General features: G+C 41.9%; 1 protein-coding gene across 1 annotated transcript in view; it reads left to right on the top strand.

Annotated features, from left to right (window-relative positions):
* Positions 1-19366, top strand: part of nbas (NBAS subunit of NRZ tethering complex) — a 140096-nt gene that overhangs the window by 59816 nt on the left and 60914 nt on the right. The window contains exons 36-41 of the mRNA XM_070925563.1: positions 127-210; positions 2247-2423; positions 3026-3139; positions 4347-4470; positions 8773-8849; positions 9738-9875. Of these exons, the coding sequence (XP_070781664.1) occupies positions 127-210; positions 2247-2423; positions 3026-3139; positions 4347-4470; positions 8773-8849; positions 9738-9875 (714 nt within the window). The remainder of the gene's footprint in view (positions 1-126; positions 211-2246; positions 2424-3025; positions 3140-4346; positions 4471-8772; positions 8850-9737; positions 9876-19366) is intronic.

Below are 19366 nucleotides of genomic sequence, written 5' to 3' on the forward strand. Positions count from 1 at the left end.
ACCTGAGAAAGGCTCATCACTTTTTGGATGAAATAACCACAATTTAGTTAGTTCCGTGTATCCAATGATATTGTATAACAAAATAACACATTTCTATTTTTCTTCCTCCATCTTTATGTCCTCCAGGTGTTGTATCAGGCAGTTAACTATCAAATGGAGCCTGTTATTACTGAGAGTGAACACGAGGCAGACGAAACCGACTCTGTAAAGGTTAGTGTGTGTTAGTCTCCATATGTAAACCTTTTTTTCTGCTGTACGTCTGCTCTTTGTCTGAGTTGTAGATGTCTCCTCTGCCGTGCCTGTGTGGGTGTGTCTCTGTCCTTTTGTTCAGTGTGTGTGTGTGTGTTGTCCTATTGCTCTATATTTGATGAGGTGTAAATCTAGTGTTAAGGTTGCTCAGCTCCCTTGGTTTATTTATGCCTCCCCTTCTCCTCCCCTTCTCCTCCCCTTCAGCACCGCCAGCTTTATGATGCCTTGAGTGGGTGTTAATGTTTCATGACTTGCATTGCATCCCCTTTGTGTGTGGATGGGTGCTCATTTGAAGCTGTCTGTTGTCATTTTATTCCTCTATTGATGTCCCTCCTCCTCACTCTTGTATATTTAAGCCCTAGATGAGTGTGTGTGCACTCTGGAGGTGTGTTTATTTTTCTGTGTGTTTTTTTTGTTGTTTTTTTTTACATCTTGAGTGTATGTGTGTCTGGGTTCTTTTCATTCTCTGATCCTCAATCCCCTGCCAAATAAAGTATTGGTGAAAGGAGCTAAACGATTTGGCCCCGGCCCACTGGCCCTCTAAATTTGGTTTTGAAATCCTTTTCAATTGTGCAGTAACCAACATACCATAGAAACTGGTGGTGCTTTCAAAAACACTCCCAAGAATGCAATTTACAGTCCAATGCACTGTTCATCTTTTATTTTTTGTTAATTTTAAAGAAAACTTTCAATTTGTGAATAAAGAGGTATCTTTATTAGTCCTTAAGTTCTCATTATTGTCAGAATGGCTGATCAATGTAGGCAGGGTTGATTTTGCTTTAATGTTGATTTGATAACATCCTGCTTAGGAATAGTTATGGCATTTTGGGAAATACGCTAATTTGCTTTCTGGCAGAGAGTTAGATGAAGACTGATACCACTCTCATGACTGTCTGTTAAATATGAAGCTACAGCCAGCAGCCAGTTGGCTCTGTCCAAAGGTAACAAAATCCACCTACCAGCAAATCTAAGTGTAAAAACGACAAATCGCAGTTTTATGGGCCGTTGCGTGCCAGACTATTTCTTGGCTGGGAGCCATTACCAGGGAACCAGCTGAGATTCCAGGAAGTTACTGCTCAGAGCCTTGAAATAGTCCTGCGCATGTATAATAATTATAATTAACAATAAATTGACATTTTTACACTTTGGTGTTAGTGAGCTGCAGAGATGCTGGTAGGTGGATTTTGCTACACTTGGACAGAGCCAGGCTAACTGTTTGCCCCTGCTTCCGGTCTTAATGTTACGCTAAGCTAATCGGCTGCTGGCTGTAGCTTTTTATTTGACGGACAGAGATATGAGTGTCATGAACACACCAGAAGCCACAAACAAGAGTGCGAGGGGTCATCACAATGAGTGGTATCGATAAGCATGTTTCCCACAATGTCGAACTTTTGCTTTAAGAAACGAGGTGTTTTCAAGGTGTTTGGGTCAATGAATGAATCGCTGAATAAAATTGTGTAATCTTTGTCACTAGAGTTGCTTCTTCGTGTAATGGATCTGCTCCACACCAGCTTAGCACTTCACAACCTCGAGCTTACTGTGTGACTTTTGGCACAAAGTTCTGTACAAGTACTCACTGTTTGTCTCTCATGCAGGGCTGGGAGGGCTCTGTGCTGCCTGAACACTGTGTAGTATAATTCCCTTATGCAGTACACAAACAAACTGACAAACACAAAGAGCCCTGCTCTTATTGAAATGCTCCTCTCAAGTACCTGATAAAAACCAGAACACAACCATGTCTAATACCACACCGACACTCAAGAGTCAAAATTTGTCCTTTGGTATAATACAACAATACAGATGTAGCCATCAGAGAAACTCCTCTGATGCTGCTATTTCATTTGCAAGAAAAAGATGTGTTCAAAGGATCCTGGATGCAGGATGGTTTCATGTTGTAAAGACTGCTACTGCAGGGACACCAGAGTGACACTCTAGAATAACGTGGCTATCATGTTTCTTTGTCTGTCCTGTCACCGCTGTCACCTGCTTGGCCCCAGGCCTGCGCTCCCTCTGTGCGCTCCCCTGTGGGGACAGCGGGGCACCTGCTGCACAGGACTACAGCTAAGACCATGGAAGTGCTGACCACCACAGGGCTGACCACCAAGGCTGTGCTGACCGCAGTCAGCGACCACCGCTGGTGGAAGGAATCGCTCAACTACCTCCGGCCGCTACAAGTAAGAACACTTTGACTGTTTTGTTTTTAGTTCGGGGCAATAAAGTGCTGAATGAATGAACTAACTAACCAACGTATGAGTCTAAATGTGTGTGGTTTTTATGTGTTGTATTGACACATGTGCATTTATGGATGCATAAAGAATAGTGTGCAACAATTAACAGCTTTATGCTTGTTTTTAACCCCGTTGTTCCCTAAGCTGCACAGTATGTGTGTGTTTGACTGTGTGTGTGCGCATGAAGACACACTTGCATATATGCCCCTGCTCCCATATCTCACACACACTCTTGCTCACAGACTTCACAGTCCTCATCCAAAAACAACCACTCAAGAGCTCATCTCTTGCATAATTAACTGGCCCGCCTGTTGAATATTTCAATATCTGGTGGTTTGCCGGCGGCTGGATTGGCGTGGTGGTCGTCGGGGCGGAGATTGATGGCATCTCTGGTCTCGACCAGCGATTTAGGGGGGTGGGGGGTGGCTCGTGGTCGCAGGTTTCTAAGGAAAGCGAAAAACGGAGAGGATGTGAGCTGTGGGACAGAGAGGGATGACAGTGCTGTGGGCATGTTGTGAAAGTTTAATGATGTTTTGATGGCTCCTCAGGGTCACGGCGCAGGAGCCACCAGTCAGGAAGGGACGTGTGAGAACTCCAGCCTGGAACGTCAAGGCTGTAGCCCCTTTTATCGGGAACTCATTGATGATCCCTACATAGACCCGGTGAGTGGCTTAAGACCAGTGTCTCATCGCTCATTATTTTGTTCTTCCCGTTACATTCCTGTTGTGCTTATTCCTCCTTTTTTTTTTTTTTTTTACCTCAAGCCGCCTTCTTAAATTACAGCAAAAATGCCTGAGTAGGTTTATGACTTAAGGCATTTAATTAGATTTTTTTTCTCCGATGACTTCCTATAAATTCCTTCAAAAACAGTGTTTATTTAATTTATGTAATATTGATTTCAGACTAAGTAATTTTAATGCCAAAAGCAATTTGGAAGTACTAACAGTACTTTCAGGAAATAGCAGGATCAACTTTAGAATGATGGTATGATGAGGATGAACAAAATTGGAGATGTGGTAAAAAATACAACGCCAACAGAGGAAGTACTGTATGTATTTAATGGAGGGGGAGAGATGAATGTCATAAAAATCCAAAAGGGAAAGAATATCGACAGAAGGAGTTATGGAAGCAGAAAAGAACAAAAGTAAGAAAAGGAGTAGTTTGACCTTTATGCCTAGAAAATGGTCGCCCTGGGCTATGACTGGGCTTTTTACTCAGAGACACAAATCATGTGGATAGCTAAAAGAGTGGACGCGAGGGGAAACAGAGACGGCCAATACATCTCTTCTCATGACATTTTAATAGGCCTCTCCAAATCCCTTCCTCCGCTCCATCTCCAGCGTTCATCCATCTTCCATCATCCATCTACCAATAATGGCTCCCCACGTCCATCCGTCTATGAGCCGGCTGATCAATGGGATTTGTTCTTACCTTAACAGTTTCAATGAAGGAAGTGGGGAGGGAGGAGAGAGGCTGATTGAGAGAGAAAGAGAGACAAATGCAACAAGACAAGAAAGATGGATAGAGTGAGAGCGGCGAAGATGGACAGGAAACATTGCGTGTTAAAGCGATAGCTCTGAGGCCGGCGAGAGCACAAACTTGTTCGCCTCTCAGACACTTGAGAAATAACTTGGTGTACAAGAGTCCTATAAATGAATTATCGTTAAAAGGCTTTATTTGTCTCTGAAGTTCATTTGTTTACTCCATCTCTCATCCGTCTGACTCCCTGGGAAAAGACGTTCAGTCACCTTAATCACATCTGCCTGTGTCATTTTCCGACCTGCTCTCCCCACTGTTGGGATTCCCTCTGTACAGTGATAAGCATTGGGTGTTTATTCGTCACTCTCTCCTTTCCGCTCTTTCTTCTAGAGTCAAGATGTGTACTCGTCCTACAAAGACGTGGCTCAGGAAAACTTTGCTGAGGTTTTGCTGAGGACCGGCAAACTGGCTGAGACCAAGACTGAAGGACAAACCCTGTTTCCTGCTACCGAGGGTAAGCATGCAGAAAAGGCTGACACACAGTTACAACCACAGATACTTATAGATGAAGTATAGTGCAGCCTTTTTTCTTGATGCAAGAGAAGTGCAGACGCTTGGATATTAAACCCAGCTAGGTACCACCCGTATTTTAACCCAGGATTGGAAGCCACAGACTAATTGTAGAATCTGGCTGAATTTCTGCCAGGTCTGTTGTCATGTGACGTTCAGTTTGAGTCGGCTGTCGCGCAGGTTGAGCCACATGGCTGCTGTCGAAAGAATCTGTTGCAAACTGTAGTGAGCTGGTTTTTAGATAATATTGGACTAGTGTTTTACATGTTGTTGCTACTGTAGTCTTGACTGAAACTGTGCTGTGAAAGAAATAAGACTGAACTTTGCCGTAGAACAGAACACACCATATTGTCTGCATCTTCCAGCCATCTGCAGCTCCACGTTTTCCTTTTTTTCCGTCGTGCTTTCCGTTCATTGTAGAATTACACAAAGTGAAGCCGCGTTTCTCTTTATTGTCAACACCTAATCATTTGGGGAGATCAGTTCCTGAATACCCATCTTGATATCACAAACTTTTGTAATGTGGTTGAAGTATTTGGTGGCTCATTGCTATGCCTTTCATGAATTTAGAAATGCTTTTCACAAATTAAAACGAAGAAGAAAAAACTTAACCCTAACCCTTTCTAAGAGTTGAAGATGGATTGAGTGAGTATCGTGTAACTTGAGCTGTTTGTTTGTTCTCTGTCTTGGTGAAGTTGTGGCATTTGCAGAACGCGCAGTGTTCCTGCAGTCACCCTGCCCTCCCCTCTCCTCATCCGTCTAGCCAGGAGGGAGCCCATATGTGGTGGACTGGGGGACAACATGGGAAGAATAGCCTCATATTGATTAATTAATGTATACCCACGCATCCCATGGCAACAGTAAATAATGACGCGTCACCACGGCGATACCAGAGAGATAGCATCAAGTCAAAACATCAAGGCCACGCAGCGTGATGGATCACAGCTGCTCGCCGAAATCGATTCCACTACAAAAATAAAGAGCCAACGCATGTGTGTGTGTGTGTGTGTGTGTGTGTCCGTGCATGTGTGTGTGTGCTTGAATACTAATAGGTGGACACTGAAGAATGTGAGGCACACACTTTGGCCTTGGAGTGCTAATACGGAGATATGCATATGCACAACGCTCTCACACAAACACATTCACACACATTCCACCAAATCTCTCTCTCTCTCTCTCTCTCGCCCTCTCTGCTGTCATTCAAATGAATATCTCTCTTCTTAAAAGTCACCTTCCCTTCGGAGCTGCTGCGGAGTGCGACGTGTGGAGAAAGAGAAAAGCCGGTCTGGACGGCACCGCGTCCGATAACAACCTTCGATTAATGACTCCAGCATCGGCCCGCCACGCCGGCTGTCCTCAAAAACAGACTACGAGATGGCCTTTAAGAAAATAAATATATTGATTTTTCACCTGGCCCAGATAAGCTCGAGGTAATTAATGATGACACAAGTGGGAAGTGACTCAATGGGATTGAGCTGAGTAAGGTGCACAAACGGGCACTTTGAGAAGAAACAGAGGGAGACACGCACTCACACACTCACACACACACACACACACACACACACACACACACACACACACACACACAGCATATAGTGCTGCCATTGGCCGCATGTTGACCAGGCCATAATCAGTTGTTTTTCACACTGCCTGCACAGGTGAAATAGTAATAAGTCACTGTCTCACCATCCCGCTAACAATTTGCCCAATTTAGCTGACACAGGGAGCAGGAGAGTGTTAATGTATGTATGTGTGGACATGCACACACACGAATAAACACACCCATTCTCACGCACCCACTCCTCTACACGTCTTTATCACTTTCCCTGTTTTACTCTCAAGCAGAAATACTGTATGCATTTAAGTCAGGGTTATCTCCTCTGTGTGTGTGTGTGTGTGTGTGTGTGTGTGTGTGTGTGTGTGTGTGTGTGTGTGTGTGTGTGTGTGTTTACCCCTCTGGTAATTCCTGTCCCGATGGTATCAGTAGCTTTAGAGAGGCGTGTAATCAGCTCATTCTGAGGTGTAGCTCATTGAAACCCGGGGGGGCGAGGACAGGAGGGGAGGAGAGGGAAACGAGAAAAGGAGGAGGGTGGGCACTCTGCTTAAGAGAGCTGTTATGGCTCTTTAAACTGGTGCATCACTCCACCCCTGCTCACCCATGCACACACTCAGCCTCCAACTATATGCGTCAGGTGTTTGCCCGTGTGTGCACATGTGCATATTAGTGTGCATTTTGTTCTACAGTATACGTCTCTCCCTTTGCCCCAGCCTCTGCCTCTCTCCCAGTGTCCATGCTCTACTTTCCTCTGTCTGTTCCATTTTGTCTCAGGCTCTTATCGCCAACACAGGCTTTTGTTCTCCTTGGGTCTGAGACTACAAAGTGATTCTGTCTGCCTCTGCCTCTCTCTGCTCTCTCCCACTGTTTCCTCAGAGTGAGTGAGTTACAGAGTGATTAACTGAGGGAGTCTGAGTGTTTACAGTGTTTGGTGTTCATCTGCTAAGTAGATAGATAGAAGTAGAACTAGTTTAAATCATAACTGTGTGTGTGCATCCTTGAAAAAAGTATGTATGAAAAAAGTCCATCCCTGTGTCCAAAGCTCTGTCTAGACTCCATATCCCATCAGCCTCAGGGATGCTGAAAACATGGGCTGTGTCCCAATTCCATATTACACACTAACTCTAAGCGGTTTCTAAGTTTATATTAGACTTAAAAACACTGGAAGAATTGTTAAAATCAAGGATACTCAATCATCATATGGGGTGTGACGCAGCTTGAGGAAATATTTGTTTTTGTTCTCTTTGTGAGGGTTTAATGATGCATTCATGCAATGTCAGCAGAATGGGAACAACATCAAAACCTCCAGTGCTAGCCTTGTAGTAATTTAAATAGCCTAAATTAGCTACTCTTTTTACGTTAATAGACCACATTTTCCATGTAAATGTACTATATCAGTTGTGTTAGTGCATTGGATTTTGGATTTTATTAAATTTTTGTAGCCATTGTAGCCACAGTTTTGTTGACATGTCTGTAGTTCTTTTCACCAAGTGGGAGATATCTACGATTCTGAATTACTACTCGAATGCTGGCCTGGATGGTATTTCTGACTCAGCAGCTCGTAATTACGGTCTAAAAGATGTGAAATGAATGTAGCATATTTGGCATTCCAAAGATGCAGTTTGATTCATGTCCATTGGCACACATTTTGCATCATTTTTCTGTCAATACATAACAGTTAAGTGCATTCATTTAAGTACACTATCAATATATACAGTCAATATATAGTTTGACACAGCAATCCCAACTTAAGGTCCACTTACTAACTTTATCTGGAGCTTTCAGCCACATCACAGTTTTCATCAGATGGATGGAGTTTGCTCAATTGTCATGGAGACTTGCTTTGTCCAAACAGTAATTCAAAACCCAACGGATTCAGTTTGCTGTCATAGAAAAGAGAATATTCACATTTGGTGGAGCTTTAGTTAGTAAATTATTTCCAAGGTCAAGAATAAACGCTTAAGCAACATATAGGATATGTTATACAGTTAGCATGTATTATGGAATTAGGACACAGCAATAGATTGCTCAGGGAAACCGTTAGTCGACATGAACTGCTCGGCCTGATCAGTGGTTCAAAGGGACAAGTTGAAACCAGTTAAACACAGAACACCGATAATTTGGGATTCTTATAATCAAACTCCTCTGCCTGTCTTTGCCGTCAATATGCATCGGCTAATTTGGCATTCAGAGGGATTCAACTTTAAAGTGCACTTAGATGAAGTTTGGACTCGTCTGGAGAGCACTTATTAGAAGTGGGCATGTACTTACTCTTTGAATAATGAATACTCTCTGTGCAAGAAACCAAACATGCACGCCTATGCACGCACACGCGCACACAACCAACCAGCATTTGTACACAACATATGCAAATGCACACAATAGCCTGGCAAGAAGATGGACAGAATCCCAGAACTCTGGGGGGGGGGGGGGGGGGGGATTTTTAATGATGCTTCTTGACTTTGTCTCCCCCCTTTTCTTCTAGTCTCCCTCTATTTTTACCTTCCCTCTCTTTTGTCTGGCCCACAGGGAGGTGTGTTCTGACAGGCACTGTCGTCTGTATTCACTGAACGTGGGATGAGTCTCGTCCAAGAGGGGAGGGTTGGTTGTTAATCCTCAGTGCTTTAGTTAAAGTCTTTTCTTCCCCCTCTCTCTTTCTCTCTCTTTCCCTCTCTCTCCATCCTTTTCCAGTTCTGCTGCAGCTGGCCAACGATGCATTTCCCAGGGACATGATGCTGGCTCTGTCCTACTTACTGGCCCTGCCTCAGGTAGTTGGACACACAGTTGCGCACACACACACACACACACACACACACACACACACACACACACACACACACACACACACAAAGAGACACACACACACACAGAGCTTTATTGACACACTTACAAACAGAATCTGGTGAGTGTTATTGTATTTTAGTGAGATTCTAGCAAATGGCTGAGTGAATCCATGTCCTCTATTGATCCCTTACCTTTCTACGTGAGCTGTTGTGTGAGACAGTTTGCATCATCAGTGTGTCAAATCAAGTTGCACTTAAAAGGCACCAGAGTTGCTGTATGACATGTAACAGTAGCAGTTCATCAAAAGCGCGACATTGTGACGACCCAGACTGTTAAGTCATACAAGACACGTCGTGTTTCAAATAGTTTCATGTCTCCCTCAATGCAATCAACATTCACACATTTCTAGTTCAAGTGGAAAGTTGAATTACGAGCTGTCAGAGGGAACAGTCAATGTACTTTGATAGCTTGGAAAATGAAATACAAGACAGAGAAACCTACTGGCGACTGCAGTAGATTGTGTTCGAGTGGAGGTGGCGAAGTCCCTCATGAGTCTTAACACTTGCCGCATCTCCAGTGAAACTGCTGGAGTGGATATTACATAGATATTTCATGGAGAGCTTGTTAACTCCACTCGGATTAGACTGATGTTACTGACAAACTGACTGTGAGTTCTGGATGGGTTGACACAACTTGAACTTCTTATTTTTGGATATTGTGAACTAAACTATGACTGGCCATGAGAGATTTTGTTTTTAGATCAGTGGATTAAGTATTAAAATCAAGGGAGTGGAGTTGCATTTTGCTCATTTGTTTTCTCTCCCACCACCGGCTTACTTTCTTCGTTCATATCTTCCCACCCATCTATCCAGGTACTGGATGCCAACAGGTGTTTTGAGAAACAGTGTCACTCTGCCTTGTCCCTCCAGCTGGCTGCCTACTACTACTCCCTGCAGATCTACTCTCTCCTCACACCCTGCTTCAAGAACAAGAACCACACTCTCTACCAGGTTAGCATGGAGCACCAGTGGTGTGTGTGTGTGTGTGTGTGTGGTTGAGTGAATGTAGGTATTCGGTAGAAATGCTAAGGAATTCCCAACACAAATACACAGATAAATTAAACATGACCGAAACAACAAAAAAGGAAGACATCTAGAAAGAGACAGACAACAAACGGCAGCCATTTGTCACACAGAAAAAAAAATTTAAAGCCTCAACAGTGGCCCTAAAAGATTGATCTGTTTTGAGCAGATGGGTTTTTTGGAAGTTTCTTGAAACCTGAGAGGCTAAGTGCAGGTTTTAGCTCTGTTTACAGCCAGGGAACACTACAGCAAAACGCGGTGTCACCCATGGTTTACGTCTGTTACAGGGTTGCAGGAGGAACTTGCAGAGTGAAAGTGGGGAGGTGAGGTGTGTACGGCTTTTGACAAGATAACAGAGGTAATAGTGGGTTGAACCATGGTTGATCCTTTTAGTGCTAAAGTTTAAAAGTCAAGGTGGAATGAACAGGAGTGATGCGTCTTTTTAGAGGTAGCAGTAGTGGTCTGTTACAATGCATGCAGCAGGAGTTTGTAAAGAGCATTTGAAGGCAAAGTGAAGAGGAGAGCAATACAATAATACATTTTATATGTAACAAAAGCTTTAACTACTCTTACAACATCAGGTAACAAGAGTTTCCAGATATGGCACAAAGGATAAAAAAATAAATTGTATTGATGTGAATTTCAAATGAGTGCTGACTCAAACATGACAGTAACACTGAGAGGAGGGCAATGCAGGGGTATTATCAGCGAGGACGTTATTTAGTTAATGGATCATCTAGTGCCAATCAGGAAAAAGTAATTATGCTGCTTTTAAAGTCATTCAGAGCAGGTAGAAAAAGGCAGGAAAGAGCAGTCTGGCTTTGTGGAAGTACAAAGGAGTGTGTCATCTGCATAGCCATGAAACCCAGCCCATACTATGATTCACGCAAATTCATTTAAATAACACAAAAATGTTTATTCAGGAGGAAAAGCAACAATCAGCAATGTCACCACCAATCTCTTTACATCTCACATGACATGAAACGTGTTAAGTCTATTTTCTAACTATATTATTTTAGCTAAGCTAACATGTCTAATAAACTGTACACAGTCTATCCAACTTTTGCTTTCAAGTAGCATTAACGTTGAAGAAACCATCTTATTCCACATTGTTTGACAGAACTATACATTCACTCACATACACGTATATATTTATCATTTTGTTTCAGCTTTTCATTGAAGCTGTATGTTTACACTGTGTGAAATACTCAAACCCAAGACTCCATAAAGTTGTATGGATTTGAAAAGAGTGTTTGGCTGCACAGCATGTCTTTGTTTTGACCGTCCCCTCAGTTGGACAGTGAGACTGAAAAAGTTAAAGCCACAAATCAGAAATCCAAGTCATTGTAGTATGCGTTGTTTCTATGAGTGTTATTGTGTTGAAAATACATTTTATTCACTTCACTTTTTTGGGGTTCAAACACTGTTTGGCTTCTTAGATGGAGAGCATTGTTTGTGGCAAAGTGGGAATACAAAAGGCTTTCCAGTGATGTAAAAGGCAACAAAATCAAACATCATAATGGAACAAACTGGAAAAATGATGCCCAGGTTGAAAATAACTATAATTATCCTTTTGCTCATCAGAATAGTAATCCTCTTATTTATGCTTTAGTCCAAAACCAACAGACTCTGTTTGTGAATGTGTTTGTGTCAATATGTGTGTAAAATTGATTTAAATGTTTTCCCCCAGTTGCCTTAATTATAGCAGCCAGACATTTTGCATTATTGACTGGCTCTTAGACGCTTTGGATTATATGTGTGTAAATTAAAAATTATATGCAGCACACTTATGTCACATATGTTATTTTCTGAAACAATGGCAAGCCATAAGTAGGTCATAAACGGGTCACATTACTGCATGTTCCTTTTCTTTTTTACAAAGTGTGAAAACAATAAGCAAAGACAACGAGAACAGGAGATCAGAATATACGAGTGAGAAAGGGGAAGAAGAGGATGGTGGCGTGTGGGGGTTGATTGGCTGAGAATAAGTGAAGAAATGGCTCTGACCTTTTCCTTGAGTGGACTGTGGCTCTCGTGGGTTTAAGCCTAGGTGGAAGGAGGGGAGGTAAAATGTTGAAATAAAAGAACGGAAGAGGGAAAGAGGCCAGCAGAAGAAGTGGATAAGTGTGTCCCAGTTGACATTCAAGGTCAGGACTGTGCACAAAAACACACACTCGCACACACACTCCCACTCACACAAGTACGCCAACAAGTTATACTCAACACTGCACACATACGTGCTCATCCGCACACACTGACACTCACACATCCTCCCTGCCACCTAATGGTAGTAATCACTCCCCAACCTCCTGCCTCAAGTGAAGTTCAAGTCCATTAACTTAAAATATATACAGCCTTTTCCTCCTCCTCTGCTCCACACTTTGGCAGTTGTACCTTCATTTTTAGCTCATTTCTTTTTCTTTTTCTTTTTTTTTTTTTATCTGTCATTTCCTTTGAGGTTTTTTTTTTCTCTTTAGTGTATTCTACCAGAGTGCGCGCTTATTATCGTTGTGTTCCCGGTCTTGCCTTTACGCAGCTCTTATTGATGAGGTAGTGGCAACTTTTACTCAAACACTGATAGAAGCAGGAGGAGGAAGAAAACGCTTTAAACACTTCCACCTGTGTTTCTTTCTACACATTCACCATATTTTTTTTCTTCTCTCCTCCAGTGTTTGCTCTCTGTGTCCCTCTCTTTTTCTTATTTTTTTCTCTCTCTCTGTAAAGTTTAATGAATTGCTTTGTTGGAATGACAGTTCTGTTTTTATGTGTCTCCATGCTGCTTCTTTTTGTCCACATTATGTTGCTCTTTCTGCTATCGTTCCTCCCTCGGTCTGCTGTCGGTTTACAGTGCCCCCCCCCCATAGGCCTGTCTCGCTCTTGTGAAATCTCGTGCCTCTCCGTCCACAATACTATCTTGAGAGTGCATACATTTCTCTTGTGCTTTCTTTAGCTCACTCGCCTTCTCTTATCTTTTAAGGGCACACATTGTACAACGTGTGATACTTAATTTCAGATATGTATGACAGGGTGCGTGTATCAGGATGTGCTTGCTTTGCATTGCAAATTAGGTAGAGGGGGGGCATGTTACATACACAAGCATGTGTTTTAATATATGTATGTGCATCTCGCATTGTTTGTATGCATGCTTTTGTTTGTGTGTGTATGTGTAACTGCAGGCTAACATGTTTGCGTGTGCTGGACTGTTAGATCTGTTTTCGTGTGACAGCGGGTGGTGTATTTGTGTGTCAAGCTGTCCTCAAGTGTTTCCCACTCTCCTCTTGAGGAGCAGCAACACTGTGTCTCAATAACTCTTACGCTCTTTCAGTTCTCTTGTCACTATCACATAATTTCATACCCAAGCAATGAGACACCAAACACTCAAGCCACCGAAGTCATTCAGTTGCAAATAGGAACACAGCTCTCTGAGGGTTTACTTGAGGTGTTTGATTTGTTTTTAAAGCCTCAATCAACAGCGTGTTTCCTCACTATTCTGAAGATATTAAGATTTTGGAACTGAAACTGCCTGCAAAGGGAACATTGAAACTTAGGGTGAAGGAAACAATAAATTAAATTACCTTTGATTTTCGGACCATGTTGTATAGCAGTAAAAAATAAGACTTAAACATTAAAAACAAAACAGCTGTCACATAAAATGCACATTACATACAATAAGAATCACAGCACAGTACATACATAGTCATAAATGTCACATTTAATAGCCAGCATCATCACCCGTTGTAAAATTACACACTCCTCCAACTCCTGCACCATAGTTGCCGCATCTCAGAGGTATACAGTAATATTTGTACCTTTTGCAAGGATTTACCAATGCATCAGTTGTCCTGTTATTTACCTTTATCTAATCAGCACATACATTCATACACAAGATTTCATCACTTATTGACATTTATGCTAATAAACGTATGACAAGAACTATAAAACCACATGCCATAACATCCTCATAACATCATTGCTACACCGCATGTATACCAGTTGTTTAACCCATCCATTTACCATTTGTTTCAATTACCTTGGAAAGGATGGCATGTCATATTTCACTCTTAAGATGCTACACGTAACATTTTAGTATCAACAGTATCATTATTACATTTGTAATGAAACAAGACAAGATTTGCAGCCGATACCACAGTTTACACTGAATTTGACATGTGTGTTACTGGGTCCGATTTTTGAGAAATCCTTTTTGGAATAAAACAGGGAGTGGACGGTGAAGTGTCCTTTGGCTTCAGGGCACAACTGGACTAACAGGAAATGTATTGATTTTAAGGAATTCTATGGAGTTTGCAGCGCCACAGGTGTGAGACCATGGTGTCATCCGTTTACTGCAGTTATACTAATGCATCAACAATATATTGATGTTTAAAATGCACTTTGTAGCATATTAGTTAAGTTATACTTTATTGATCCCTGTGGGGAAATTTGCCTTCTGTGTGACTCTATTACAGTACAGTAACTATTTAGCAGCAATGGGCAGCCACAGCACAGCCCAGGGACCATTTAAAGTTCTGAGGCCAGTACTTTGGTCCAGGACAGTCGCAGGAGTAACATAGAGTACCAAACATCATATATTTAGACTGTGGAGGGAAACCCACAAAAACACAGGGAGAACATGTAAACTCCCCACAGGAAGGAACCCAGGACCTTCTTAAAGGATAATTTAGCTTTTTTACAACTTCGTCTTATTTTTGTATATTTCGGCCATCATTAGTTTCTGCCAATATGAAATGATAACATAATACTCACTCACTCACTCAGTTAATCATTAAGATCTGGGAATGTGGCAAGAAACATGAGCAGTCAGACGATCATACAGGTTTTAAATGGACCCCCAGGTTAGCCAATTTGCAAACGATCAAACTATTATTATAACTTTATAACTATAAATGGAAATTATCCTTTAATTTTTTAATGAACTCTGTCATCCTTTAAATACTATATATTCAAATAAATTCCTGAATATTCACCACAACATTTACCAGAATTTGTGGTTATTCAGTCACATTTAGTATATTTATTCAGACTGTGGGGGAAATAAGCCACTGGTCCCAGAGTCACTCTAATACTTAAGTCCTATGGTGTTTGCATTGCAGGTTACAGATGACTACAACATACAGCCTTCTGCCTCTTGAAGATTCTGTTGCCCACTATTGACTTTCAAGGTCTTTAACTGTTACTTTCCCATCCGATTACGGCTTCCAGGCATAACGGAGCAGCACCAGGCTCAATGACACGGAGACTGGGTTTCCATTATTCCCCAAGGCATAATGAGCCGATTTCCACTCGCTCGCACTGGAAGTTTTCATTATACCGACTAAAGTGCTCATTTGTGAAATAGAGGCGCTCTTTACCGTAATTGTTCTGCTGCTGGTGTTTACATGATATCGCACAATAGCCTGTGTTTATGTAAGTGTTAAAGTCTGTTTACCTGTGCTTGTCAGTGTTTTAATGTGAGTATTTCCTTGATTGTGTGTGTGAGTGTGTACTCGTGTGTGTGTGTGTGTGTGTGTGTGTGTGTGTGTGTGTGTGTGTGTGTGTGTGTGTGTGCGAGAATGCTTGTGCTTAGCATAATTGTGGCTGTAAATGTGCAGCCACTGAACGACAATATGCTGAGTAAAGAGATTGCGATTTTTTACTCAACCATTTATCTTCGCCTGCAGTCGCCATTCTCTCTCTATCGATCACTCACACTCTTGGGTACACACACACACACACACACACACACACACACACACACACACACACACACACACACACACACATTTAAAGCATACACAATTGTGCTATAGACACACAGAGCCTGACTTCAGAGTGTATCATGCAGAAAAGCTGCTTAGCTCTTTGAACGTCTCATTTCAACATTTAGCTTTATAACAAAAGCCCACAAATTGTTGTAAGATGCTTTACTTTCAGTTCATATACTCAGATGGAAGTCAGTGAATTGGAAACAATATTTTCACCTTTATTAAGTATATAAATTTGTTTTTTGATTCTACCTGAAGGAACAGTGTGCACAGTTTTAAGTTTTTCAGGCTGGGGAAAATGAAGCACAGAGTTTACCAAAGCACTCACTAGACAGAAATTGTATTAGGAGCAAAGATGAAAGTGTTTGTCTAATGGCATCGAGATTGCTTGATAAAACAGCACTTTGCTTACATCTATTGACATTTTGCATCGCCTGCGGTCATTGCAGATGTTTTTCAATTCATGGCCACAACAGGATTCAAGCTGCCGGTCGCGGGAGCTGACCTTGGATGTACTGGACCACTGAGCCAACTCCCTGTTGTTGAATTGACTGGAATAATGAGTTAGACTGAATGACTTGCCCGTCATAGAAAAGCACCACAGACCCAATGACTTCGCTTTCCTCTTTTCGTACAAATGGTGCACTTGTACAAATTGCACCCTTGTACCACAATCATTAGCAGTCTATATTTTACCCATGGGAGCCTGTAGAGCAGAGTAGCTGCAGAAAGGGCCCTATTAGACAAATATGCACTCTAAATGCACTGTTGCAACTAACTGGGAATGTCTGAGACTAAGTAGCCTCTAAACCTTTGATTAGATGCACTGAGTTGACTGCGGTAAGTTACTCCTGCTCCTCTTGCTCGTGTCTTCGCAGACTTCTTGGCAGGCTTGTATCTTGCTTGTGATCAGTCCCCTTCATGGTGTATTATGATCCACGGTGCAGCCGAGCCTGTTTACGGAGTGATTATTCCTTTCAAATTGGTGCCCGGTTTCTCTCCCCCTTGCATTCCTCCTAATTATGTGCACATACTGTATACACCAATTGAAGAATTAGTACTAATGAGGCTACTGACTGTATAGCTAAGTACAGCTAAGTGTTCGGCATGACATAAACACAACTCATTAAGATCATTACTAGCTTACTCTCTAGAGGGGGAAGGCATGTCTGTTTCTCTATAACCTCTATGTGATCGTTACCACACAAAGACACACAGAGAGAGACAATGGGTTAAAAACTTGGTTAGCCTGAGCAGTTTTGTATGTAATGTGTAATGTCATGAACACACACACACACACACACACACACACACACACACACAATAATATTGCACTGAGAATGAACAAACTTCAGCCCTTTAACGACTAAATGAAAACAAATGGACTGTTGTTCATCATTGTAATGAATATCAATTTATACTAGGACGTATTACTTTGTTGGACTGCCAGACTGATGGGAAGGTAGGGAGACTTTGTTTTTTTTCTGAAATATCTCAGCAACAATTGGACATCTGTTGCCGTGCAATTTTGTACAGACTTTCATGATCCCCAGAGGATGAATCCTAATGATCTAGGTCTTCCCCTGACTTTTCCGCAAGCAACCATGAGGTGGGCCATTTTGGTTAGGAATAAAATGTCTCAAAAACCACTTCGAAGGATTTCCATGACATTTGGTTCAGATATTAAAGCTCCTCAGAGGATGAACAGCTTTGGTGATCCTCTGACTGTTGGCATCACCATAGTACAGATGGCTCCCAGACAATGAATTCAAAGGACTTTGATGATCCCCAGACTTTTCCTTTAGCGCCACCACCAGGTCAGCATTTTTCGTTGGTTCGAGTGAAACTATCGGATGGATTGCCTTGAACTTCGGTTAAGACTTTCATGGTCCCCTCAACATGATTCGTAATTACTTAAGTGATCCTCTCACCCTCAGCTCTTCTTTGTTTTTAGTACTAAATGTTAGCATGCTGACGTGCTTAACCAAAATGGTAAACATTATACTTGCTACACATTGTCGTGTTGGCATTGTCATTCAGCATGTTCAGATGCTGACATATTTCACTGCGGTGCACCGCTGTGCCTACAGCCACATATAGCTGCCACATGGCTGTAGATTCTTCAGCCTGTTAAGATTTCAGTTGTATACTCTGTCATGCATTTCACCTGGATTCTCACAGTAGGGCTTTCTTTTTGAAAATTACTACAATGACTGAAATAGCGAGAGTCTAATCTATCGACACATAAAGAACATGGTCATATTCATTTAACTTTTCTTTTTCTTTACTAACAGTCTATGAAAGTTTTACATAGTGCTAGCATCAGTGGGTAAGACAGTGGGTGGTAAAAGGGGAAACAATACTGTATGATGTAAGATTTAGGTAATCACGATAAAAAAAAAAGACTAACTCAAAGAGTTACTATAATAATATTTTATTTTACATATTTAACCAGACAGCTTGGGAAACGGCAAAAGGATTTCAGGGTGGGTTGTGTCTGAAATATAATAACATGGGAAATTAAGACTGAAAATGAGTGAGCAAGCGTGGTTGAGGAGATTTGAGACCGAGACGTAGACTTTTTATTTTTACACTGTTCCCTCTTAAGCAGCATCACAGGAAGGAGAAGAGCGTAGAGAAATGAGCCTGTGGCAGCAGTGGAATATCTAAAGGGGGAGTTGGAGAGAGTTGGCTTCCTCCCAGCTGTGTAACATCACACATGACCTTATGCAATTACACTTTACATACAGATTGTACATTCTTCCCTTTGAAGAAAGACTATAAGTGGCTTTTCAAGATACTTTGAAATTAAATAAGCAAGTAATTAGATGAGAAAAACGAGGGATGGGTGTATTTGGTTAATTTGAAGACTAGGAGGGATAAAGAATTTGAGAGATGCAAGAAAAACTACTGTTTGTAGAGGTAAGGGAGGATATAATCCAGATAGCCAAAAGGACAAAGTACTGTGGATGAATGACAGAGAGAGAGAAAGAGAGAGAGAGAGAGAGAATGCAAACAGTATTTCATCATGAAAGTCTTATTTCAATAAAGTTCTTCAAACATCGGCCTGTCCATCACAGTTCCAGCAGACTTTCTTCTCTCTCTCTATGGTCTCCTTTGTGTGTCATTCTTCTTTGTCTGAAAACGGTGTCTAAATTGATGCCAGTATTAATGAATACCATCCTACTTCTCTCCTATCCTCTCTTCTCTCTCCTTCCTCTCCATTACTTTCCACCACCTGTCTCATGGCTTACCCCCCCCCCCCCCCAGCCCCACGTCCTATCTATATTCTCTACACTTTGAATATTCTCCCCTTTCTACCTCTTCTCCTCACTCTCCCTCCTGTCCCGCTTTTGAACTGTGACGCTGCCACCATGACTGCCGCTAAGGCCACATCTAAAGGCACACACATACACACACATGCTGAGAGCAGGAAGAGACACACAGAGATAGACACACACACACACACACACACACACACACACACACACACACCTCTGTTTTCAAGCTCACACATTTCCAGCAGCCATAATTACCTTATGCAAATAAGATCAACAAATAAACCATCTCATCCTGCTGGGCGACAGCATATAAGATGCCAAAAACCAAATTCAGGAGCTCATTTAATTAGAACAGAGGTGATGAGAGAGATACAAC

Source organism: Enoplosus armatus, chromosome 19 (assembly GCF_043641665.1).
Source record: "Enoplosus armatus isolate fEnoArm2 chromosome 19, fEnoArm2.hap1, whole genome shotgun sequence".
Classification (NCBI taxonomy): domain Eukaryota; kingdom Metazoa; phylum Chordata; class Actinopteri; order Centrarchiformes; family Enoplosidae; genus Enoplosus; species Enoplosus armatus.